Source organism: Meriones unguiculatus, chromosome 7 (assembly GCF_030254825.1).
Source record: "Meriones unguiculatus strain TT.TT164.6M chromosome 7, Bangor_MerUng_6.1, whole genome shotgun sequence".
NCBI classification, from domain to species: domain Eukaryota; kingdom Metazoa; phylum Chordata; class Mammalia; order Rodentia; family Muridae; genus Meriones; species Meriones unguiculatus.
In genome coordinates this window covers 87,008,101-87,034,551 of record NC_083355.1, presented here as the reverse complement: position 1 = coordinate 87,034,551, position 26,451 = coordinate 87,008,101, and the positions used below count along the sequence as shown (strand labels likewise).

Genomic DNA, 26,451 nt, shown 5'->3' with positions numbered 1-26,451 from the left:
TCAGCTTAAGGTGGTGTCACATGAGCTGCGGGGGAGTGGGAACCCAGGGAGTGGGCGGCGGCGTGCGCGCCCGGAGTGGGGCGGGGGGGGGCCCAAGTCCACCTATATGCACAGAGACCCGCCTGACGGATGCCAGGAATTCCCAATGAGAGGCGCTGGGGGGAAGTTTGGGCAACTCGGCCTGGCCAATGGAGAACCTCGGGAGGGCTCTGCCCCTTCTCCCCGCCCCCGCCCGCCTCGGCTCCTGCGGCGCGAGTGTTCGCCGAGCGCCAGTGTGCGTGGAGATTAGGTCGGAGCGCTCGCCCCGGGGAAGGCAGTCCGCGAGCCCCAGCCGCCGCCGTCAGCCAGCCGTCTCCGCGAGCAGAGCCGCGGCGGAAGCGGGCGCAGGGGAGCGAGCCCGGCCCCGCCAGCCCAGCCCAGCCCAGCCCAGCCCAGCCCTGCCGACTCCCTCCCCACAGCCGGGCAGCCGCCGCCGCCGTCGCCTAGAGAGAGAAGGTGGAGGAAGAAATCCAGCCCCTTAGCACGCGCGCACCATCATGGACCATTATGATTCCCAGCAGACCAACGACTACATGCAGCCCGAAGAGGACTGGGACCGAGACCTGCTCCTGGATCCCGCCTGGGAGAAGCAACAGAGAAAGGTTAGCGGCTACCCCCAACCCACCGCAGCCCCGCGCCTCGGTTCCGCCCGCCGCGCTCCCGGGCTCCCGGGCTCCCGGCTGGAAACCAGTTCCCGGCGCGCCTGAGCGGAGGCGGGGACACCGCGGCCACCTCGAGGTGGGGTATTGGGTTACAGGCACTGGGCGGAAGAGGGGAGCACCCGGTGCCCTGGAGCGTGCGAACGCCGAGCGATCGCAGCGCGGGGAGGTGGCGCCGCCGGCGGCCAGGTCGCCCTGGTGCGGGTGGTCCGGGCCACCCCGCTGCTGCCGAAACCATCTCCGCGTGGGCAGGGCGCGGGGGCGGTGCTCCAGAGGCTGGGGCTGAGAGTCGGGCTCCATGGCTGCTCACTCTGGATCGATTTTCCCCCCCTTCCTTCCCTTTTTTTTTTTTTTCCTGGCGCCTCCATACGGCGCGCGGTGGCAGCGCGCTTCCTGGGCCGCCCCTGGGGCTCTGCGCCCCCGCGCGGGTCGGCAGACGGCAGGCAGAAGCGGATACGGGAGGGCATGGCGTCCGCCTCGGGATCTACCTGGAAGTGGACGGGCTGGAGCGCGGCTGGGGCCGAGGAAACCGGGGGACGTTCGCGGGCTCCCCGGGGCCTTGTGGGGGCGGGGTCAGGACGGCGAACCGTTTGACTGCTTAACTCGGCGAACTGGTGGCTGCCAGCCTCGCGTCTGCGTTCCGCACCGCCGGCTCGCTCATTTTCCCGGCGAAACTCGAGTTTGGGTAGCTTGGTTCTCGTTGAGCTCCCGAGCGAGGGACGGTCTCGGGAGATATTTCGGGCTGTTCTTTGAGGATCCCTGCTCAGCCACGGCGCTGGATCCCAGACGCCATCTGCGAGATTCCGGATCTGCTGTCCGGTCTGGGTTAGGGAATTGGCCATGGGACCCGAGCGTAACGGCTAGTGGCAGGAAGAGGTCAGAAACCACTCTTGTTTGGGGGGTGGGGGGAGCACATTAATTCTGCCGCGGCATCCTGCCCGCGCAGCGAGCCCTTTCCCTAGGCGGCCACGTACCCTGAACCCCACCTCCCATTCCCGTTCAGTCCCTCCCCGTCTCATACTCCCCCATTTCATGATCTGGGAATGGGAGGGAGGGGGACAGGATGGCGCGTCCCTCTGGATAGTGCGGTTAGGGCTGGGCTTGAGGGAGAATGCTCATGTCCAAAAATGGTAACATTCATTCCCTTTTTTAAACTTAAAAGGGGGGGAGTTTAGAGCCGACTGAAGTTTTTTTTTTTTTTTTCAACTAAAGGCATCCTGTATTAGCTCACTCAGGAATCCTAAGCCCTGAAACGGTGCCCTTTTACTCACTTCATCAGACAAGCAGAGGTAATTTAAAACACACCACAGTGGGCTTCCTTAAACAGGCGACCTGGGGCCCTACCCCTGTGTCAGGCAGCAGCAGCAGCTTAGGAGCGTCCCTTGGCTTTGAACTGGCTTCTTTGTAACACATTGGTAGCTTACAGACACCGCCCTCTTCCCGTCAGCCCTCCTCCCCTCTCTTGGGAGGGTTGAGGGCTGAGGGTCTTTTCCCCTTCACTCACTGAGTTTATTTCCCGGGACTGTTGGAGGAAAAAACTGAGTGAGCAGTTTGGAGATTCCCGGGGAGGGCAAGGGAATCCCTTGTCCTTGCTCCCTTGCTCCTTTGCTCCTTTCTCTTTAAAAAAATTAAAAAAAAAATCTTTAAAGTGACTTTTTTTTTTTAATGTGCATTGATGTTTTGTCTGCATGTGTGTCTGTGTGAGGGTATCAGATCCCCTGGAGCTGGAGTTACAGACAGTTGTGAGCTGTCATGTGGGTGCTGGAGAGTGAACCCTGGTTCTCTGAGCCGTCTCTCCAGCCCTCAAAAACAAAAACAGAAACAGAAAAAAAACCTTTCCTAAGAATAGGTTTTAAGCTGGATGAAAGGGGTTGGATCAGAATGGTGGAAACCTTGGGCTCCCCCATGGAGAATAGAACTCCTTTCCAGGAGTCCAACTTTGCACTGGAAGGGACAGGAGTGATGGAGCTGTTGAAGGGTCAGGCCCAGAAAGAGCTGTGGGATTCACTGAGCCTTGGACCTGTATGCCCACTCAGTGTTAAAGAGTGACTGAGTGGCTGAATGAACATATTCAGTATAATTGGAGAGAAAATGATAGCTTCCCAGAACACTGACCTGGTAGGAAGAGACCAATCTGGGGAATTTGGTCATCTCCAGACATATGTAACATATGTAGTCTGGTGCTGGCTAACGGTGCGGTGGCATGGTATCCATTTGATCTGGTAGATCCCAGCAGCTCTGTGAATTAGACACATGTAAGGATGAGTAGACGGAGAGAAGTAGCCTGGGCGGAGGCCAGTGTGCGGTGGACTGGGAGTCAGCTGGAGGGGAAATAGAAAGCCAAGTCTGGCATCCCAAGCTAGAGGGGTTTTGGTATCAGGGAATCCATATTGATTAGGTCGATGGTGTAACCTGGCAGGCTTGTTTTTGACTTGGAAATCCGGTCCAAAGTTGTGGCGCTGGCCATTCACTCTCTTTGAGTGTCACTTTCCTCACCTGCAGAATGTCAGCCCTGTCTAGTTCTTAGCAGAATGATGGGGCTATGGGGGGGGGGTCATCTCTAAGGCTTCCAGCAGCACCTGTAGGTTTTGTATTCTTCCTGTGTGATGTATATGTGTGGGTGTGCCTGTGTGTTGGCTAGAGATTGACCATCTGGTGGCTTCCTGAGTTACTCTCCACTTTATTTATTGAGATAGGGTCTCTCTATGTCCTGCCCTGGCCGGCCTGGAACTCTGCAATGTAGCTGGCTTTGAACCCAAAGAGCTACGGCATACCTTTGCCTCTGTACCTAGCCAACTCTCCACGTTATTTTGGAAGACAGGGGTCTCTCTCACAGAACCTGGAGCTCCTGACTCAGCCGGTCTGGCTGGCCAGCAAACTCCAGGGATTTGCCTGCCTCTCTGCCCCACCGTACCGAACTTCTTAGCTCCAGATTGACTTTAGGGACTTCAATGCCTGTGCTGAAAGCCCCTTAGTGACTGAGGCATCATCTCCCCAGCCCTGAGCTTTGTCTTGTTCCACAAATGCATTGTGGGTACTCACTGTGAGCCAGACTGAGTTCTGAGTATTGGGAATGGGAGGCCGAGTAAGATAGAGCAGATCTCTCTGGTTTTTCCCTCATCTGTGAACCTGATGCATTTCTGCCTCCTCACCCCCCACCCCCCAGCTCTTACCCGTTCCTATGAAATGATGTGATAGGAACTCCTTCCTTGGTGGAGGTGGATGTAGGTAGAAGCAGCAGGCAGGAGGCATGACTCAAGGAGCCAGTGGGGTAGGGTGGCGGTTCTTATTTGTTCTCCACAGAATGCTTTGGGCCAGAGTTCTGGGGGCTGGTGCCCACACCTCCAAATGCAAAGTAAGGCTGTGGCACAGAAACCTGTGCAATAGAGGAGGTGCTGCTTGGATCTCCTTCCTGACTCCCATGCTCAGGTCTGAAGTCATCTTTCTTTTCCAAACAGTTCTTTGCATGGTGACCAAAGGCCTCTGTGTATTCCCTCTGGGAGATCTTGCCACACCCTTGAGTGTCTTCGCACAGGTGTCCGGTAGGCTAAAAAGAGTATTGACTTGGAGTCAGGTCCTGGATCTATCCTTCCTCAATGTGACCTTGGGCTGGGCCGTTTCAGTCTCGGCCTGGGCTCCATATTTTAAAATCTATTGGACACAGTTTTTTATTTTTTATTTTTGTTTTTGTTTTTTTTTTTTTGTTTTGTTTTGTTTTTTTGTGCATGGGTGTTTTGCCTGTATGTCTCTGTGAGGGTGTCAGATCCCCTGAAACCGGAGTTACAGTTGTAAGTTGCCATGTAGGTGTTGGGAAGCGAACCCTGGTCCTTTGGGAGAGTAGCCAGTGCTCTTAACTGCTGAGCCATCTTTCCCGCCCCTTAACTGATGCCATTTTAACTTGAGATATGAAGTGGTGTTTTGTTGTTGAATTGTATTCTCCTCTCTGAAGTCTTGGAGGTTCTGGGTGACTGTGTATTCCCACAGGTGTCAGCCTTTGAGCTCTCCACAATGAGACACTTAATCAATATTTGTTGAGTGAGTAGCTGTTGGCAGGTGAATGAAAATGGCTGTGGATAAGACCCAGGTCCTGATTCTGCAGCAGTGGTAGGCTGGGCCTCAGGAAGGGTAAGCCACCTCATTCACACTGGTTTCTGGGCAGCTGGGCCATTTCATGGGAACTTTTAGCCTGCGATTCCCAAAGGAAAAAGGCTTGCATGGATAGGCTTTCCTGGGAAGGACTAAAAAATCTCAAACTATCCCAAACTGGTGCTTGGTGGAAGTGAAATTAGAAAGAACAAAGAATTGGCTCCTGCACCCTCAGATTCCTCCTTGTCTGTCCTCACAACTGCTGTGACAGTGTCTGCGGGGCCAAGCACCGGGCTGTCCTATTCTTTCCTGGATTTCTTATGCTGAGCACAGGGATAGGACTGAGTGAGGACGTGGCTGCTCTGTGATCTAGATAAAGCCTCAGTCCTAGCCCTGCATCCTGGCTGCAGCTTCTATAGGTAAATGTGCCCTGGGTGTGCTGAGAGTGTGTGTGTCTAAATGTTGGCTCCCTCATGCTTAAACGTGTATCATCTAGCATTGTGTTATAGTGCAAGAAGAATGACAGAGAGTGAATGTTCTTTCAGAGCCATTTAGCCCAGGAATTCAGCTGCCCTCACACCTCCCAGCAACTTCCCCAAGCTCGCTTTACCACAGGACTTGGCAGGGAGCTCCTCCCTGTGCAAACCCTGCTCTGCATGGGTAGGCTCTCAGCAGTGGACAAAACCTGAAAGAGAGGTGGGGTTGGGAGAGGTTTAGCCATCAGACCAATGGTGCCAGCTGGCCCCAGACCAGGCAGGTGTGAGGAGGCCTGGCTTATGGCCCAGCAACCAGATTTTCCAAGTTGAGGGACAGTAGAGTTGGATTTGCAGGAAGAAGAGGCTGACAGGCTCCTGAAGGCTCCGTGGTCAGTGTCCTTTGGAGGAATCTCTCTTCTCGGGGGTTGGCTTTGAGAGGTGCTCCAAGGCTGTTTCCGCACCCCACCCCACCTCCATCTCTAAGAAGGCCTGGCACTGGGCGCCTCATGGCCACAGACCAGAAACTGGGCTTAAGGGCTTGGCATACAAGATGTGCTACTTTCTGTGGGTCTAAAGCTGGGGCGGGGTAGCCCCTGCCTGAGATATGACCTGGCCATGGATGTATTGCTGTGTGGCCCCTGAAAGAGTCCGATCCTAATGTTAGTCATACCGTTGAGATGACTCTTGGAACCAGTTACAGGGTGTTAACTGTGGAAACCCTGGGTGCTCTGCCCCATGGGTCATGACAACCTAGAGGAGACCAGAAAGACCCACAGTCATATCACTGTGTCAGTAATGGCTGATGGAATGAGTGGATGACTTCCTGTGGCTGGGGTGGAGCAGGAGCGTGCACACAGCCCAGGGTGGAGACAGTGTCCTGGATGTGTAGTTTGAGGAGAGGTTTCTGTTGGGAAACGGAGCGCTCTGGCAGCTGTGCTGCAGGATTCAGAAGGGCCTGAGAGGGCAGAGTAAGCCTCCGAGTCTGTGATGCTGGGGACAGCCTCTCATTGGTCTTTCTCACTGAGCACCCATCTCCTTCATTCTGCCTTGGCCTCCCTCCCCCTTCTCTCTTTCCTTTCTTCCCCCTTGCCTTTTTTTTGGGGGGTGGGGTGGGTCCTGCAGGGAAGCAGGGTCTCGGGTAGCCCAGGCTGTTGAATTTTCTGTGTATCTGCAGTTGACCTGATTCTACGTCCTAAGTGCTGGGAGTACAGATGTGTAGGGGCACACTGTGGTACTGGGATCTGAACTGTCTCATGCATGGTGGACAAGCATTCTGCCACTGAGCTACATATGCCCCTGCTCCTTCGTTTTTGGAGAGTGACAGCTAAGCCAGGCTGTCCAAGCAGCTCACTGGTCAGGCTCTCAAAACCCTCTCACCTCTTTAGGTGTGGTTGGTGTCATTCCTGCCTGTCCTGCGGCCCCAGTGATCCACAGCCTGACACGTAGCCGAGGGTCGCCTTGCTTTACTAGCCCTGTCTTTTCTCTTGAGATGGCCAGTGGCCCCGCATCTCTACGGGAGCAGTCCTGTGAGCTGGGCCCATTTACTCAGCGAGAATACCGGCGGGGCCTTTAATCACAGCACTTAGGGGAGGTGCATCTGTCTGCCTGGTGTGTGCAGTGAGTTCCAGGCCATCCAAGGCTACACAGTGAGACTCTGGCAGGTTCTACAGCTGCACGTGAAGGAGGGGACAGAGAGCTCCTCAGGCCTTCTCTCAAGGCCTTCCATTGACTGGGGGCTATTGCGCAGGACTTTGTTTCGTGGGGCACTAGGAATCCAGCCTACAGTAGCTATCTGGAAGGCCTGTGCACATGGGTGCGAGTTCGGCCAGACTGCTGTCTCGTAGTCACAGGTGGAGAACTGTCTGGCCTCTTCGGGATCTCAAGGTCAGGGTAACAGTGGCGTTAGGATCTGAAGCTGCAGTTCCACCCGCCTCTGGCGTCTGCTTTGCTCTGCCGCTTATAAAGTAGTCAGCGTGCATAGGAACCCTGAGCCAAGATGGTTGCACACAAATAAAACCCCAGGGGTGGACATGTTCTGGAATTAGACGGTGGCCTTGTGAAGAGATTCAAAATTACTGCATGGTGCATTGCGAAAATGGTGACATTGATGCTGTGAAAATTTCTCTCTCAGATTTGAAAAACCTAAGAAAAGACTAGTAATATGAAGAAGCAGCTGACAGCTGCCTGTCATCTTACCTCCCATATGCAAATACTGTCACAGGAGTTTAAATGCTATCTGCCATCCTCGTAACTTAAAGCCTTACTTTGGCAACCTCCCACCCCCCCAATTTCTCCTTGCTAACTGCTCCTGGGTTAGAATTTGGATCCGTGAGATGATGGTAGGAGATGAAGAATCATTGGGAAGAGATGCGTTTCTGTAGCGTGTTGTCTGGCCCCTGGGGAAGCTGAGAATACATGATACTTGAACACCAGGAGAACAAGGCCCCGGAGGAAAGGTGGCTTTCCCTATCTTCCCAAGTCCCCGCCTTCTTTCCTGGGAATGTTCAAATATAGGCCCTGTTGGAGTGTGGTCAGTTCTTGCCTCCTGGTCCTCAGGGTCCGTCCGAGGCAGGCATGGGCTGGGGAGGCAGCTGTACCTCCCTGGGAAGTTGCTTAGCAATAGTGGGTAGGTGACTGAGCCCACCACAGAGGTGGGAGGAGAATAAAAGGCAGCGAGGATGGGAACTGGGCGTAGATGCGGAGGATGCTGTTCCCCTGGAAACTGCCTGCCTGGTCCTTGGCTACCACGAGCCTCTTGTGGGGCTGTGATTTGCTCCCTGCTGACTCTGAGAATCAGAGTCCTCTCCAGGCTTGTGTCCCAAAAGGTCCAGCGTGGAGGAAGCCTTGCATGCCAGACTGAAAGTCAGACATGCGCCGTCAGTGGCGTCTCTTAGCACTCCCGGCGACGGGGGTCAAAGACGTGGGATGGTCACTCTTTCTAGAGTGACCTGAACTTAGGGATACAGAGTAACACACTCCCAGGCACACAGAGAAAGGGCCGGACATGAAAACCCAGGTGTTCATTTTGGTTTGAAGCATTTCATAAACTCAAGGTACTGAGAGGCAAATGTAAACACTTTCCACCTCCTGGGGAGGGAAGAGAAGATTCTGGAAGGTGGACTGGGAAGGGGGCCTGTCTATTTTGCATCATTCCAGCAATCAGTATTTATCAACAGTGTTTTGGTTCTCCAAATAAGTAAAAAGACCCAAAAGGTCACGATGATTAAAGGTTAAATGATTCAGATTACCTTCGTCTGCACAACTCTTTGAGGAAGGCACTGTTAGTGTATTTTTGCTAGATAGGGGAAATTGAGACCCGGAGAAAGTAACTTGCCCAGGAGCTGACCAGCTAATGAGCTGGGTTATGAACAGAGTTAGGCAGATTAACTTGAGAATTCTGATTTTTAACCGTAAGTACAGACACACCCTTTTCTGTGAAGGGGCTTATGTTGTAACAGACTCGAGTCTTAATGTGAGTGATAACGTGAGTAATAACTCAGGATGGTGTGTAATCAAGTGCTTATTTTATGATTCATGGCTTTTCACATTTATACTTTTGTATTAATCATGATGTGTGATTTTTTTTTTTTTCCATTAATGGTGATGTGCAAACTTGTGAGGATTAATCTCCATTTTAGGGTAGAGAAAAGTGAGGCTGAAAAGAAAAGTTAGGTGACTTTACCAAGGTCTTGGACACAACCTGAATGTTTAGGGTGAGTTTTGACCAAAGTCTTTGGAGGGTTCTGACCCGGGCACTTCTGAAGTTACTTCTCTTAGTTAGAAAGGTAGGGGGCATGTCGGTGGCCACTCTGTGTACTCCCAAAAGACTTTTAGCTCCGACTCCAGCTTATGGGGAGTGGCTTCCCCTGCTTTGGGGTTCAGCAGCCCCCCTTCCTTCTCTCATCTCCCCTGCCCTTTGTTTGTGGTCCCCTGGGGAGGACTAGACAGGCATTATTCCAGGCAACCGGCCTCAAGTTTATTTTGATTGTGGGAGTCCATACGCCTTGAGAGTAACGTTCAGAAAGGTGAAGGGAGAGTTGAGAGGCTGAGGCTGGGTTTTGGCGTGACAGGACCACAGGTTTCTGGGGTCAGGCTGAGAAAATAGTCCCTGCTGGAGGACAGCGCCGTTTCTCAAGCACAAGCATTGAATGTCGTGCTAGGGTCTAAACCCAAGGCCTCTGCTGTCAGTTCTGGGTGTCAGTTAGGGAGGGTGCCTCGTTAGTTACCTTTCAACTGCTGCTCGGTGGCTGGGGCCTGTGGAACTGTCTGGAGTAGACTTGCAGCCCACAGGACTGTGTTGCCAGGCCAGGCCTTATAGGGCCCTGAGGACTTATTTGTTTTAGTTGTTTGAGACAGGTTTTTGCTCTGTTGCCCAGCCTGACCTGGAACTCACTGTGTAGCCCGCTCTGGCTACAAGCGTGCAACAATTCTGCCTTAGTCTCCCGAGTGCTAAAATTATAGGCATGTTATAGGTGTGAGCTACTGTTCCCAGCTTCTGAGGAAAGAGATTTTAGCATAGGCTTAAAATCACGAGGATTAAGGGAGGGAAAGTTCCTCCGAAGAGAGTAAGACACACCTGGAAAACAAGGGGTGGGTTTCTCAAAGAAAAGGGGAGTCTCAGAAAGAGACAGACAGACAGACATCAAATGTGGGTATGAGCATCTCCAGGGAAAACTGCCCTCTTAAAATTTTCTTTTAAAGCCATCTGCAGACCTGGATATGATGGGAGAAAGATGGATTGGTGCTGGATTCCATTTTCCAATCCTCTGTAGGTGAAATGCCACAGGGAAGGGACCCTGGAAGTAAGTGACCTTCCTAGGGCAGCTCTCTTGATGTCTCTTGTCTTTTCATGTTAAACAGGAGACCCCTGCCTGGCGTGTGGAGGGGCTGTGAGGGATGGGTGGTCTTCTCATATCTCACATGGAGAAGCTGAACAGCTTGTACTTTGGGGATGGGGAGAAAGTAGAACTGTCAATCAATCCCTCCCGGTCCAACACTAGCCCTAGGAAATGGGATCCTGCCCTGCCCTGCCAGCTGAAGCACAGGCCCCTCTCTGTGTATCCCTGGCTGCCCGAAGCCCCTCTGTTGTTCTTGGCTGAAGCCTTGGCTTTGGAGGAGTGGTTCCCTTCAAACACCACAGACGTCTTCCAGATAATACACAATGGTACCTTCCAGTCGAGTTCCCGATATTTCCGAAGGGCTTTTCTTTCCAGAAACCCAAAGTGCTTTTCCAGACTCAGTCTGGGAGCTGGGATGAGGAGGAGGCACATGAATGTGTTTTCCTGGAGGCAGGAACTGGGCCCGGATCCCTGTTTCCTGCCCTTCGGGTTACTACAGACAGGACTGGAGGTGTCTCTCTGCACATGAGGCACTGAGCTCACTCACTGACCCTCTTTTTTTCTGGACCCCGCCCCCCTAATTATTTTGTCCTGTGGTTCTGGGAATAGAATCTAGCTAAGACTAGATTCATGCATACTAGACCAGCGTGACGTCCCACTCTCCTCTTCTTTTAAAACTTAAGCAATGTGGGGCCGGTGAGATGGTTTGGCAAGGAAAATGATTTGCTATCAAGCCTGACAGCCTGAGTTCAGTGCCTGGAATCCACATGGTAGAAGAGAAGAGCCAGTTCCTGGAAGTCGTCCTTTGACCTCCACATTATTTGCACAGGTGCATACAATAAGTTAAGGTATAACGGAATACATTTTTTTAAAAAGTTAAATGATAGTAATCTTATAGCCTGGTTAATTAAATATATGTATAACTTTATCTTATATGTGTTTATGTGTGTGTATGGGAACATATTTATTATATATTATAAATATATAATAAGATATTGTTATGATATAATTATTACTGTATGTCATTTAGAGACAAGGTTTTTCTCTGTAGCCTTGGCTGCCCTGGGACTCAGTCTGGAGACCAGGCTGGCCTGGAACTCTGAGGCCCACCTGCCTCTGCTTCCTGAGTGCTGGGCTTAAAGGAGTTCACCATCACTTCTGGCTTTATACATTTATTTTTAAAATTAGGAACTAGTCCTTTGCTGGTTGCCTCTGGGCCTATGTACTACCGCCCTATTGGGACGGCTTGGCATGAGCAGTAAGGTGGCCTGACGAGAGAATGTTTGCTATAGAAGACTCTGGTCGAAGAGCAGGCCCACCTTATGGTCTGCCGCACCAGGTAGGTCTCAGTGACTGGGCCGGCGACTGGGAAGGTGAACCAGTCCCACTAAAGCCCTGGGGGCTGGGCACATTCTCCGTGCTTCGCTGATAAGCTTTCGTTTAGGGCTCACTTGAGATGGGCTGGCTAACAGAAAGCGGAGGGCATCTTGGGAGTTCCTGAAAAGACTGGAAAAGGTTCAGGTGAGCACAGCAGGTATTTCTAGAGCATCTGCTTTTGGAGCTAGGTTGCAAAGAGCGCGCTGACTTCAAAGTTCTATTTTAAGGAAGTGGCATGTTTGAGTTGAAGCTGCAGCATTCTTCTCTGGAACCCCATTGGCTTCCCTGGTGGCATGAGCCTGTATCCTGAGTTTGATGTTTTCATTCATAAGCGTATGATCATATTAACCCTGCCCAGGCAGCCGACATGTATCTGTGTATCGTTTTAACACTGGAGACAATGGAGCTGGAGAGATGGCTTGCCAGTGTAAGAGCACTAGCGGCTCTTCCAGAGCACCTGAGTTCAGTTCCCAGCACCCACACAGCTGCTCACAACTGTCTGTAACTCCAGTTCCAGGGCATTTGACACCCATACACAGACACGCGTGCAGGCAAAACACCAGTGCACATGAAAAAATAAAATAAACTAAAAATTGGAGATAAGCTCATAGCCCTCCCCTCCCCCAGTCCACTGTGTATTGCTGTGTTTACACACATTTGTGCTGAAGCGCTGCATCCCATTTCCTGCTGAGGCCTGGAGGCTTTACTCAGGTCTCATTGCTCCTTGGAGGTGACAGGTAAAGCTAGAGCCGGCTTCCTGCCTCTGCGGTGGCCTCGGAGGACAGACGTCAGTCTCAAGATTGTCTTTTTCCCTAGGCATGTTTTTTTTGGCATCTGGCTCCTGTACCCTGCCTGCCATCCTGGGGCTTCGAGGTCAGGGTCTTCAGGACTCACACCACTCTGTTATGTCTTCCCAAAGTACCAGTTATATTATTTATTTGTTCCTTTGTTTATTTTTGAGATAGGGTCTCATATATCTCAGGTTCATTGCGTAGCCAAGGATGACCTCGAACTTCTGATCCTGGAGTTACAGCTGTGTTCCACCAAGCCTGGTTTTCTGCGGTGATGGGGATAGAAACCGGGGCTTGTGCATGGTATCCACCCAACCGAGCCACATCCTTGCTGTCCCACCACCCGTCCTCTCCCCTTTCTTTCTTTTTTGAGAAGAGCCTCGTTCGTCATCTTTCTGAGCTCCGGAATTATCATCCTCCACCCAGATGCTCCTTGCTTCCCCTTACCAGTACCGGGGATTGAACCGCTGGCTTTCTACGTGCTGCTGGGCTACATCCCTAGCTACGTGTATTACTTCTTGATGAAGCAAGTATGTAGCTACAAACTTCTGAATGAATTCATAGTTTATGCCCCACCGTGGCGGCTTGCAGTGTTCATAAGCTACTTATGCTCGGTAAGACAGATGCTCCTGATGAGGGCTTAGAGGAGCTTAAAAGTTCTGGGAGATGCCAGAGGCCGGGAACCATGGTAAACACCTCTCGGTCAGTCCCACTCCCAGCCCCTGAGGACATCTGATGGGATGACAGGTGTGTCACCCCTGTCCCTGCCTGGGTTTCTTTGCCCGCCCCTGCCCCCATCCTCCTCCCCTGGCTGTCAGCCACTTAGCTGTTGCCTTGCCCAGTTGGCACCTGGGTTCCAGGATGAGCTAGCGAGAAATCTGGAAGAGACAGATGTGTTGACAGGCTGTTGGCAGCCTTGCTGTACTGTCTTGGAGCGTCACTGTGAAACTCTTGGCTCTGAGGACATTTGGAGGGTCAATGATCCGAGGTGCCTTAGACAGTCGGTGTACGCTTGTGGGGTTTCCTGGAGTCCCCCAGCAAGTGTGAGGCTTCAGGCACCTTTCTGACTGTTGTTACCCAGCTCCCTGAAAACCAGACACAAAAAAGTTTATGTGTAGTAGCGGTTCCCTGACTCACTGCCTCTGGCCAGGTGTCTGGGTAGCCATAGTCCAGCAGGAAAGTCTTGCATGTCAGGGTCCGAGTGACCTGGGCTGCTCCAGCCATGAGGTTCTTCCCGGGTTCAGGACAGAGGTCTGGTTGGCTCTTCAGATTCAGGTGTATCTTGGAACCATCCCCATCACTGGGCTGGGTCAGAACACTGGATGAGCTTAGACCCTGCCATGCCTCCTGTCACTGTTCCCTTTGTGTTCAGTCATGGGGTGGGTGGAGGGGTGCTGTTGATGGCCTCCCAGCTCCCTTGACTATAGATAATCCGGCTGTGGTTTTCCTCTTAACTGGTGCACTCCAGATTCCTCTCCTGAGAGTCAAGCCGTGCCAGCCCCTCCCCCAGTACCCTGCAGCTTTCTCCCTGGAGGCAGAGTATTTGGCTGGAATCCCTGCTTCAGAAAATCTTAGGGAGTTTCTGGTCCTTTTGTGTTTGCTTGGGGCCCCCAAAGGACATCAAACTAAGGTCTTGGCTTTTCTTCTTCCGTGGCTGGGTTAAAGTGTGTGCTCTCCCTGAGGTGGACCTTAGCCTTTGGTTTTTAGCCACCTTAGCCTTGGGGTGTTATCTTAGTTAGAAACACCATGACCATGGTACCTCTTTATTTTTTTTTTCAATTTTAAAAGATTTATTTCTTTATTATGTATATAGTATTCTGCCTGCATGTGTGCCATCAGGCCAGAAGAGGACACCAGACCTCATCATAGATGGTTGTGAGCCACCGTGTGGTTGCTGGGAATTGAACTCAGGACCTTTGGAAGAACAGCCAGTGCTCTTAACCTTAGAGCCATCTCTCCAGCCCCATCCCTTCACCACCCACAGCAACTCTTATAAAGGAAAACATTTAATTGGTGCTGGCTTACAGTTTCCAGCCCTATTGGTCCCCATTTGAAGGGACACTCAGTGGATTCAAGCACTTCCTCGGGTGATCTTGAGATGGCCCTCTGGGCTTCCCAGCCTAGCCAGGTGGTTAGAACTCGGTGAATGTCCTTCCCTTACTCAGAAGTCAGTGCTCCAGGATGTAGGCCCAGCCTTCTTTGCCTCTACCCTAAAAATGCTTGGCTAGGGTGTGTCCTTGAGTGGGAAGTCAGTTGCTTCAGGACGTCTGTGTGAAGCCTTGTTTGGGGATAGCAATGGTACCTTAGCTTTGTCTCTTAGCCTGGGTGCTCCAGGCATGAGGTAGGGTGGGTGGTTCAAGGAACAATGGGGACTGTCTCTGCCCCTTGCAAGGTAGGCTGTCATAATCAGCCCTGTGTTGTCTTGGCTGTCATGGCCTGTGTGAGGGAGGCTGCTTGCCCTGTGGGCTCAATGGGCCTGAGAACCCAGGACTCCAGAGCAAGACTTTTTGTGTGGAACCTGAGGAGAACTGGTGTCATAGAACTGGTGGCCTTACCCCTCATTTGGCCGCTTTCAGAGCCCGCTCTCACCATTCTTTCCCCCAGCAGCAGTTTGACAAAAGCAAATCATAGAATCCCAAGTCACAGGGAACCTGGAAGGTTATGTGGGTGAAGAAACTGAAGTCCATAGTGGCAGTCAGATTTGACCAGGGGCGCTCTGCGGTGATCTCGTTCCTCATGAGGTTGGCTTTGTAAAGGACTCAGAGTGCACGAGAACTATCTTCTCCCATCCCTGCAGGTGGGCTCGAGAACCTGAGTGGACACACCCAGCTCTGACACATTGTACTCTGAGGTAGATAAAGCTTCTGGGCTTCTGGCCAGTTTGTGTGGGAGGCCAATTTCAAGTGAATTCTGCAAGTTAGAGGTAGTGATGGGCAGGCAGGCTTCTCTACTCCAGTCCTCCTGGACTGGCCCATGAGTTTGGGTGTCATCAGGGCTGCAGGGACAAGGCAGTGTGGAGGTGGTGGTGATGGCGGTGGCGGCCCTGGTGGTTACAGCTCACACTCACTCCCACATGCCCAGTCCTGTGCCGAGTCCACTTTCTGCACTATCAATGAATCACTGTAACCACCTTCTAGAGAAATGGCGCTTTGATATTTAATTCCCTCTTAGCAAAAGCATCCTAGGCTTTGATGGAGTCGTTTGCTCCAACAAACACGACTCTTTGTGGGAACAAGGATTTCCTTGTTTAAAGCACGTGGAGCTGGCTGCCTTCCTTCTGCTTGGGATGAGCACCTGCTGCCAGCCCTGCCTGGGCCAGGGAAGCCCCTCAGAGATGGAACCAAGTCTCTACCCCCCCTGGTCCCAGGAGCTTCTCTCTTGAATAGCACAGCACATTCTTAAGGAGCAAGAAGGTGGCCCCGCCTGGTCCTGGATGCTGAAGTGACCCACATGTCAAATAGTTGAGGTGGGGATAGTCTGGGGCCATGTGGAGGTTTATTATTCCTCCACATTTCTCTTTTGGTTTCCTTCCTTCCTTCCTTCCTTCCTTCCTTCCTTCCTTCCTTCCTTCCTTCCTTCCTTTCTTCCTTCCTTCCATCTTTTCTGTTGTCCTAGCCACAGCACCAAGGACGGTCTGGGAAGGGAGGCTTTGTTGGGTCATCTTGGGTCAAGGCAGTTCTTCTAGCTCCCAGGAAACATGGTGCTTGTCGGCTGCCCTGAGTAAAGTCCCTTCCTAGTGTGTCCCTAGGGTAGATCCTGGTCTGTAGGTATTCCAGGCCTCTGCTCTCTGGAGCTGCCAGAGGGTCGCATTGTCCCTCCATTACAGAGTCCCTGCTGCTTCCCATTCACTGTCTTGTTTTATCCTCATAACAAAGTAGGGGAGACACTTGGCTCTTTGGACAGGTGCCAAAATCAACTTGAGAACTCACGGAGGCTGTTCCAGCAGACTGACAGACGCACTAAGTCTGTAAGACTAAAGTCCCCACAACCCCAACACCCAGAGTGAACAGAGAAAGTGGTAGGTGGCTCAGAAACCAAAACCCAAATCCCCAGATACCCCAACACGCTGTCCAGCCTGGCTCACAGCATCCTGAGCCTGTGAGGGTCTCCTTAGGCTGTATGAAAAGCAGTCACCAGGCTTCTGGGAACTTCTCCCTTTTCTGTGGTGTGGCTGGGAACTTCTCCTTTTGTTGAGGTGTGGCTGGACTTGGGCCTGGGCGGTTCTTTGCAGAAAATCCCAGGCAGGTGAACACAGTGATGTAAAGGTAGCCAGAAGCCAGTCTGAGGCTGTCCTTCCAATGGGCCGTCCTCAGTGATTTTTTTCAAGTAAAGTTTTAGGTACCCACTGGACCTGTTGACAGGGGCTATGGGGACCTGGTAGGTTGCATGTGTCACAGTGACTGGGCACCTGGTGATCCGATAAGATTGTGATAAATTTGAAAAGTTGCTGCTGCTGCTGCTGATCTGATGAGATTGTGATAAACTTGAAAAGTTGCTGCCGATAATGAAGAAGAAGAAAAAGAAGATCTTCTGCCTCCACCTCCTTCTCTTCCCAGTTCCCCCTCTCTTTCTCTTCTTCTGAAGCCCAGGCTGGCCTTGAGTGCACTGTGCAGCTGAAGAGTGGACTTCTGATTCTCCAGCCTCCCTCAAGTGCTAGGATTACAGGCATGGGACATCACACCTACCTAAAGCAGCACTGGGGATCAAACCTAAGGCTTTGTGCATGCTAGGCTACAACTGAGCTACATTGTCAGCGTTTGCTTAGGGTTTCTACCACAGCTCTGTGGTTACACTGTGTGGGTTACACTGGCCTACCATGGTCAATACCCGGGAACGATAGGCTACAGCATCTAATCTATGTGTACAGGAGGCCATACCACTTTGCTTTGTGTGAGAGCAGCCATGTTTACTCTTGAGAGTGTGGGCAGGGCTCAGAGATATCCTTATTGCCTTGTGGTATGTAGCAATGATGGTAATTTTAATAGTAATGTTGGGTGGTGTGTGTGTAAACCCTTCTCATAAGCGACTGGGGCTGTGCTCTGTTCAGTACATAGGAAAGCACCTTGGCAGATACTTTCCTGCAAGTGCACTTTTTATGTGGATTGTATTTGGATTTCTTACGCCTCTTCCTTCGTATTCCACCCCATTCCTTCCAACACCCATATTCCACCCCATTCCTTCCAACACCCCAACACTGGGTAGGAGAGAAAGATGAATGGGGAGAGGGGGTGTAGTTTTTCTTTGGCTATTTCCTGCTGGCTAGGGTCGTGAAGTTCCTTGAGGCAAGTCCAGTCTTCGTTTCAGGGTGTTTCTGACTTCTTCTCAAACTGCACCCACAGTAACCAGAAGCAGCAGGGGAAGCACCAGCAGCCTCCTTCTTCCTTGGAGTTCCTGCAACACTCTCTGGGCTCTTCAGAGTCCATCTCCAGAGTCCTCAGATTTAAACTATCTGCAGCTGGCAAAGAGCCCCTCTCAGAGCCCGAATGAGGCAAATAGTTTGCTGCTGTGGACAGTCTGAATCAGTCCCATCTCTTACACCTGGGATCAAAACAAAAGCATGCTTACATATAAACCCCAAACTTCCACAACACTTTCCATAGTAGGGACCTATAATTGGCCTCGTATCTTCCATTTTACAGCTGAGAAATCTGCGGTCCAGAGAAGTATAGTAGCTGGCCTAATAGGAGAGCTAGGCTTTGGCTCTAAGGACCATGATGAAATTCTTTCTCTCAAAGAGGATCTCATCCTATAGCTCAGGCTGGCTTGTAACTTACCATGTACACTAGACTTCCACCTAAGAGCATTCTTCCTTAGCAGCAGGGATTACGTGTGTGAGCCATTCTGTCCGGCTAAGACCATGGTTTTTCTGTCGAGGCTTCTGTGTAGTCTTTCTTTCTATCCTCAAAGCTGACACAGCACCTGATACCTAGTGAGCTCTCAGAACAGCTCTGAGGTTTAGAATCCCAACCCTTAAAGAAAAGTGGCTTCTCGGTTGGAGGAAATGCTGCCGCCGTCCTACCCACCCCATGGTACACTGGGGATGTGAGATTCTACAAAGTTCCTCCCTTGGCTTCCTGTAGTCACTGTTGGGAGTGGGGGGGTGTGGATTCAAGTTTAGGTGGAATAGGTGGGCATTCAGAAGGCTCCCTCCCTGCTCCTGCTTTGGAAGTAGAGGCCTCTCTTTCCATTTTTCATTACTTTTGGGATGTCAGCATGGCCCTCTGTCACAGATGCCACCAGCTAGCTCATTCCTGCATCGAGTGAAGAGAGCAAGTAATTTAGAATCTAAAGAAGGCGTCACCTCCTTGGAGGCTGGTTTGGATTCCTGCCCTTATCCATGATGCCTGTGCGTTGCATGCATGGCTTTTCTTTAGAACTTAAAGGAAATAAATTTGCATGTAGGCACAGAAGGGGCAACGCAGAAGAGTATCCAAACATGCCTGAAATATTTCACTGTCCTGATTGCGTAGTGCACCGAGCTCTTGTGACCTGCTGGGAGTGGCTGAGAGTGGCAAGGCTAAGGGGAGAGGGGATAGACGCTATCGTAGTGCAGATGAGCATTCACCCACGCTGTGTGCAGGCAGTTACCTCAGTGCTTGAACTAACATCATACACCATTGGCCGGGTGCCCTGACAGTGTTTGAAACGGCGTGGTAAGCAGCTATATGCAGTTCTCACACGTGAGTCTTGGGAATAAGAGCACTCCAGCCAGCTGTACCTACTTCCCGTGCTTAACCTACATTTGCCGTGGATCATTTGTTTATTTTTAGTTTAACATTGTTTCTTTTTGTTTGTGACGCCGTGCCTGTGTGGCTAGAGGACAACTTACAGGAGATGGTCCTCGCCTTCCGCTGAAGGTCCTTGAACCTGTCACCTCTTTGAGATTTACCTGCTGAGCCATATATTCAGCCCAACCTTTTATATTCTTTCCCTCGCTCTGTTCTTCTCTCTCTCTCTCTCTCTCTCTCTCTCTCTCTCTCTCTCTCTTTCTCTCTTTCTCTCTTTGAGATAGAGTTTCCCTGTGTACTCCTGGCTGTCCTGAAACTCTCAGAGATCCGCCTGCCTCTGCCTCCTGAGTGCTGGGCTTAAAGGAAGGCATGCCCCACCACTGCCTTGATACCTATATTAAACAGATGCCGAGGTGTGTCAGTTCACGATGAGGACCCAGCCCGAGATCTAAGTGTTTCGGTGATCTTCTCACTGTTGGACAGTATGTATACATCTGTAACCTAAGCTGGTTACACTCTTACTGAGCAACAGGAATCTTCTGCTCTGTCAGAATCTTACAGGACCATGCGCACATATGGGTCCCATTGTTCCACTGTGTGACTATGAGGCGCCTGCCTCCCGTAAGCCCTGCTCCATCCAGGTAGCAGCCAGCTGTGTAATCATAGCCAGCGAGACCGCAGATGGGTGAGAGTCACGTGCCGGCGTACTCTTAGGAATGCTAGCCAGCATGGTGAAGGGAGCCCCGAGGTAGCCCCTGGTCCACCAGGAGGAGGCAGGTAAGGTGACACTGAGCTAAAATCCAACAGGTAAGGAAACAGTGATAGAGGATTCGTGGGGTAGCTCAGTGGGGGGGAGCATTTGCCTAACATGCTCAAGGCTCTGGGTTCCCAGAATTGCACGCACATGGGGGAGGATATATAGAAATGTGTGTGTGTGTGCATATAGATAGATTGATTGATTCAGAGTAAGTTGGACGTACCTATAATCCTAACACTAGGCAGGCTGAGGCAGGAGGAACCAGTGTGAGACCAGCCTGGGCCACATAGTAAGACCCCATGGCATGAGAGAGAGGAAATAACAGGTGCTGCGCCCCTATTATTCCAGTGATGGGAGGATTACTACATATTTGAGTGCAGCCTCGATTATACAGAGTTCTGGAATACCCTGGGCTACAGAGTAAGGCTGAGTCTCAATCCTCTCACACCCCAAGAAAAAAAGAAGGAAGGAGAAGAAGGAAGAGGGAAATCGATTGGGTCAGGCAAAGGTGTTGGAGAGGTAGAGGTGTGTGGAGTTGGGCAGAGTGTAACCAAGGGCAGGAAAGAGGGAACATGAAGCTCTGGGGTCCGAGAGGCCAAGCGTGAAGGAGTGAGCTAGAACAGCAAGAACCAGGGTGTGGGGTGGGATGGGGGGTTGGGTACTCTTGGGTGCTGCTGCCTGAGTCAGTTGAGGGATAAGCCCTGGCCATCTTTGGGGAAGTAGCCGCCACTAGGCTTGTTCACTAGGCTTATTCTGAGACCTTTGAAGCACGTGGTCATTTGTACCCTACATGTTGAGAGGGCCATAGATTGCTCTAATCTCACGTACAAAAGCTCAAGCGTGAGGCAGGGTGGAGACCCACATTACAGGAATATTTGGTGGAAGCTGAGCTGGTTAGAGAAGGCCATAGGCTGTCATTTAAATGAGAGGGGCCGTGTGGGGGTGGTCCTAAGCAGAAATAGGTCTCTGTGGGAGCTGTGCAGGGAGGAAGCTACAGCCAGAGGAACTGAATGGATGGAGTGGGGGTGATGTGGTCTTGGAAGTGTGTGGATGGATTTTGTGCCGTAGCTGGGGTGGGGCATGTGCAGGGAGAGGGCTCTGTGCTGTCTGGCGTCGAGGCTTTTTACTTTGTGTTCTAAGAATTGAGGCTGGAGAGGGTGACTGCGGGCATAGGCACTCTAAGGAAAGGCTGTGGAGGAGGCACTGGCCTGTTGCCATGGGAACTCTTCTGCTGTGGGTTTCCATTTTCGAGGATGCCCTAGAAGGGAGTCAGCTCATCCTACCTGCAAGGTGATGAGTCAGCCTGCCTGTCCTCCCGGGCCAGGGGGGAACTTGACCTGCAGACCCTTACCTCCGCCTGCTCTACAGGCCACCCAGACACCCTGCTGGGATGTGCGCTCTTGTCACCAGACAGTGAAAGGGCCTGCCAGGCATTCATCTAATTTTCAGTACTAAAATTCTGAGTCCAAGAAGTCTCCAGTCACTGCAGCCAAGCCTTGGGCCTCTGCATAGGGGACATCTGTTTGCCCCTTAGCTGAGGTGGACTGGCCACCAGCCACAGCCCTGTCTCATGAACGGTTCACAGTCAGGGGCTGGACAACTGCAGATAGTGGGGGCAGGGGTACAGGGCTCAAGTTTTTAAGAAATGGAGGTTATGTGAGGCTCTGTAGGCAGGTACTGAGTCTTTTTTAGGGGTGAATGAAGACAGCATCCAGGAGAGGCAGTAGTGCTGGTCTGATACAAGGAAGCCAAAGTTTTCTGACAAAGTTTTAGGTACCCAGAGGTCCAGGGATCATAACTCCTTCATGGAAATCCCATCTGCCATGTGCCCGGTCATGAGGGAGTGATGAGAACCCGTCAACCAGTGGGCGGGGATGGACTGTGAGAATCTGAAAGATCATAATTTGAGGGAGCCAGACACTTGTACCATTGCCACTGGGGGCCTGTCATCTCCCCTTGCATAGCAGCCTGTGAGATGACATGGGAAAGCTGTGCTTTCCTGGCTATTGGTTCAGTGCCTCTACCCGCACGTCTCCCCTCCATTTGCGAAGATAAATGACTGCAGCAGGAAGAGGACTGTCTAGCTCTTTCACCAAAACAGAACTGCTTATGTTTTCAGAAGTCATTTGGTGATTTAATCTTCCTCAAATTATTTGGATAGCAGTAGTCATAGTGTATATAAAATTTAGCTTGGCTTTAGTGTTTTCCCATTTGGCATTCTACCAAAAACATTTTTTTTTCCTTATAGATCTTTGCAACCTCTGTGTTTCTTCCCCAGAGAAAGTGAGATCCAAGAATAGAGGTTGTTTTCATAGATGTATATTTATTTGTACATTTCCTGCCTCTTTCGCCCAAAGCATTTGGGGTAGTTTCTGCATAGCCAGGCCATAGAGTCAGAAGAGGCAGAGTGCTGGAAGGGCAGGGTGAGGTCACTGAGAAAGTTTGGGAGACTGGAGAGATAGCTGAGCAGTTAGAAGCATGTATAGCTTTTTGAGAAGACCCAAGGTTGATTCTCAGCCTCTAATATAGTAGCTTCCAGCAACCCACAGTCCCAGCTCCAGGGGGAACGCGACACCGCCGGCCTCGTTGGGCCCCTGCACCTAATTGCACAGGCGTCCCCTCTACTGTGTGCATTGACTGAAGTGAGGGAAGAGGCTAGTTTACGCCTAGTTTCAGAACACTGAGGAGTTGGGGCGAGAGGTGAGTTCCAGGCTAACCTGGGCTACAGAAGGAGCCCTGTCTCAAAACAATTTTGAAAAGGGCAGTGGGGTTAGCCAGAGATGGCTCAGTGGGTAAAGTTGCCATCTGCTAGTTCACAACACCTCCGTGGTGGCTCACAACCATTTGGAACTCCAGTTCCAGAGGAGCTGGTAGCGTCTTCTGACCTTGGGCAACGGAAACACACATTGTGCATATACAGAGGCAAATACCTTCCTACACATAAAATAAATAAATCTAAAAAAAAAAAAAAAACCAAACATTTTTAGATCCCCTAAAGGGAAGAAGGTTGGAGAGAGATGGCCCTGTGGGTAAGAGTGCTTGCTGTGCAATTATGAGGACCTGAGTTCAACTCTCCAGCACCCACATAGAAAGCTGGGCATAGTCATGTGCTCCTGTAACACCAGCACCCTAAGCCCATGGTGTCAGAAGATCTTTGGGGCTTGGTGGCTGCAGCCTAACAGCAGGCTCATCGAAAGACTGTCTTAAAGATAGAGCAGACATGTAATGTCCTCTGGCCTTTGCTCGTGGATGTGTGTGTGTGTGCTAATATACTCCCCAAACATATACATAACTAAATAAGGGCAAAACCAAAACATATAAACATCATTTTTACCTGTCAATTACATATCAAGAAAAAAAGCTGAGGGGAGAAAATAAATAATATGGGGTGGGGGGTTATGACGCCCTAGTGTGTGTTGGGGGGTTGGTTCTTTCCTTTTCCCTTTATGCTGGCTCCAGGAATTGAACTCTTATGCAGCAAACACTATTATCTGCTGAGCCATCTCACCAGCCCCCAAATTAACTTTTATCTTGTTTTACTTTGAGACAAAGTCTCAAAATATGTCTGTAGCTCTGGCTGACCTCAGACTCACAGAGATTCACGTGCCTCTGCCTCTCAAGTGCTAAAATTAAAGGCATATGCCACCATGTCTAGATCCCAAAATATCAATTAAAAAAATTCTTTTTGTCTGTCTCTGGTGTTTCTCCCTCTCCCCCTCCCCTCTTGTGTGTGTGTGTGTGTGTGTGTGTGTGTGTGTTTGTATGTGTGTGTGTACGTGCCTTTTTCTTCAAGGCATGGTCTTTGGAACCCAGCATGGCCTAGAACTCACCATCCTGTTTCAGTCTTCACTCTGTTTTTGAGTTCCCCTTTAGACTCCTCATGTGAAATCAAGCAGGCCTTGCCTTTCTGTGTAGCTTCTTTCACTTAGCCCAATACTAAGAGTGGTTGATTCTATAAGTCAGCCCCTGGCCTCCCTTCTGAGCCTTCCGGCCTTCCAAAACAGGAGGGGGAAACAGGAATAAACTGTTTATTTCCCAGTACGAGGAAGTCTATTGGCTCATTCATTTTATGAGTGCTAACCACTGAGGGCATGAGCCGTTAGGAGAGAGGTGCGCTGGACATTCGGAATACAGAATACCTCTTCTGTAGTCTTGGTTTTCAAATGAACTCACAGTAGAAGCCAAGGCATAGTGTTAAGTGAGCTTGTCTGAAGGCGTTGCTGCGGGAAGTAGAGGTCATGAAATCCAGCGATGCTGTTTCCTAAGGCCTAACCTTGGAGAACCCAGGTCCTTGGAGTTGCTCCACAGCCATTTCCTGACACTCTGGTGAGAACAGTCTGTGGGGCCCCAGCTCGGAGTACACAGCTTTTCTGAGGCCTTTACTAAGAAGAAATGTTTGCTTTGCATGCTGGGTACCAGAGCTTCTGTTTTGTTACAAACATGAGAACGTGGCCATCCCACCTTTGCAGCATGTTGGGAGGAGGCCAGAGATGTCTCTTACAGGCCATTTTGCATCTGCTTTTGTCCATTGGTGCTGCTGGCTTTGGCCTCTTCACACACCAGGGCAGAGGAGCTTCAGGGAAGAAACCATATGATCAATTTGGGGCTTGGCATATCTCCTTTGCCTGCTGTCTTGGGTCTCAGCTGACACTGTCCAATAATATCCCCATGATGGCATATTTTTTTCTTTCCTGCTTTTGGTTATTGTAGAAAATGACGCTTCCTTTCTTGGTATTCTCACAACTGTAAATTGATGGAAAGCAGTGTGTGTGTGTGTGTGTGTGTGTGTGTGTGTGCGTATCATGTAGACAATGATGATCTTGAATTTCAGTCCTCCTGTCTCAGCATCCTGGTAGGAACCTAAAGGCAGAAAATGAAGCAGAGAACATGAGGGAACACTGGCTTGCTCCCAAGTTCACATCCAGGCTGCCTTTCTTTTAACAGCCCAGGCCCACCTTCTAAGGGGCTGGTACCATCCTCGTGGGCAGGGCCCTCCCACAGCAATTAGTAATCAAGAAATCCCCACAGACAAGTCTGAAGGCAGCTCTTCCTCAGTGGAAGTTCCCTCTTCCCAGATATGTCAAGTTGACATATCAAAGTTGGCCATCACAGTCTGGAAACAAGAAAATAAGGATTTTCATAGTTCTGCCATCCCAAGAGCATGAGTGAAGGCGACCCACCACTGCAGGGAACTTACTGCCTTTTGGCAGGCAGACCTTTGAACTTGGGGCAACTCCTCCATCCCAAACTATCTCATCCATGAACCTTGGGCTTACATTGGCAGGTTCTGGCCATGGTAATTGTTTGGTGCTACATGGGTTATGGTTTAGGAAACGGTCAGTGTTGAACGGTTAGGTCACTACAGTCTGGTACCCCTAAGTAACTTCTTTAGTAGCAGGAATAACAGGGTGAGACTTCAAGACTCGAGACCTCAGTGGTGGCCAGGGGCTCACGATCTGTAGTGGCAGAAATGTTGAAGCGTGGGATCCTTGTCCTAGAGTTTTTTTGCCTAGATCTGGCTACTGACCACATCCCCTAAGTTCCTGCGTGTCTGAATAGGGAAAAGGTGTTTGGTAACGTTGAAGGGAAGTGGAGGAGGAGCCTGCTTTCTCACTTCCCCTCCCCACTTCTCTGAGCTAACCATACCATGACTCAGGTGCATACTACTCTCCACTCCCCCACCTTCAAGAGGAAGCTCCTGGGCTGGGGACCTCATCTGTGCTGTCGGGATGACCCGCTGAACTCTTGATCTAACCCAGCTTCTCATCACTCTGCTGTTCCCCAAGGCATCATCTTCTGAATTTCCCAGAAGCTGGGGCACGAAAGACATGGTTACCGGAGAAATTGTTTGTCCTTGGATAGGGAATGAGGCCTGGTCTTGATTTGCTTTAAGAATGGACAAAACGCAGGGACTGGAGAGATGGCTTAGGGAAGTGGTTCTCAACCTGTGGGTCATGACCTCCTCTGGGGTTGAATGACCCTTGCCTAAGACCATTAGAAATGAAGCAGCAATGAAAATAATTGTATGGTTGGGAGAGTCACCACAAATGAACTGTATTAAAAGGCTGTAATATTAGGAAGGTTGAGGACTGCTTGGCTTAGGGGGTTAAGAGTATTTGGAGCTCTTGTAGAGGACCTGAGTCTGGTTCCCAGAACCCACAGTGGGTGGATCTCCATTGCTTGTGACTTCAGCTCTAGGGGGTCTCATGTTCTCCTTTGGCCCCCATGGATACCCACACTCGGATGGCCATACACACAGACACATCCATATATATGCAGTTTTTTTAAATAATGAAAATAATGGTTAAAAACCCACTAAAATTTCCAAACGTGCGTGTGTGCTGGTAGCTGGTGTTGTACACACAGCAGTGGCTTCTCCAGGTGGCTGAGGCCTGTTCAGTGCAGAGGCACTGAGACCCGGAAGGTCCCTGTCATCTGGCTGTTGCCTAGAGTGGGATGGGTTCTGAGCTGGGACTGTCACACGGTCTACACGTGTCCCTTGAAGGAGGAAGAGAGAAATACACGAACGGTGGCATCTCGCCCTTGTCCAAACTGTCTGCGTTCCCAGAGATGGATGTAGAGGATGCTGATGTCCCGTATCCTGTGCTAGCCACCTGACGCACATTCTGGAACTGACTTCCAGTTTCCAGTGGTTGTGGGGGATCAGAATCATGGGGTGTACCAGAGAGACTTCGCCAGG

At 50.9% G+C, this 26,451-nt stretch overlaps 1 protein-coding gene across 3 annotated transcripts in view; it reads left to right on the top strand.

Moving 5' to 3' along the window:
• The first annotated feature begins 241 nt into the window (after window positions 1–241).
• Actn1 (actinin alpha 1) overlaps window positions 242–26,451 on the top strand; it is a 92,624-nt gene continuing 66,414 nt past the window's right edge. For 2 of the 3 annotated variants that reach the window (XM_021633508.2, XM_021633506.2), the window contains exon 1: window positions 242–641. In XM_021633508.2, coding sequence (XP_021489183.1) covers window positions 537–641 — 105 coding nt within the window. In that variant the 5' untranslated portion in view covers window positions 242–536. The remainder of the gene's footprint in view (window positions 642–26,451) is intronic. The other variant, XM_021633507.2, reaches the window with a different exon arrangement.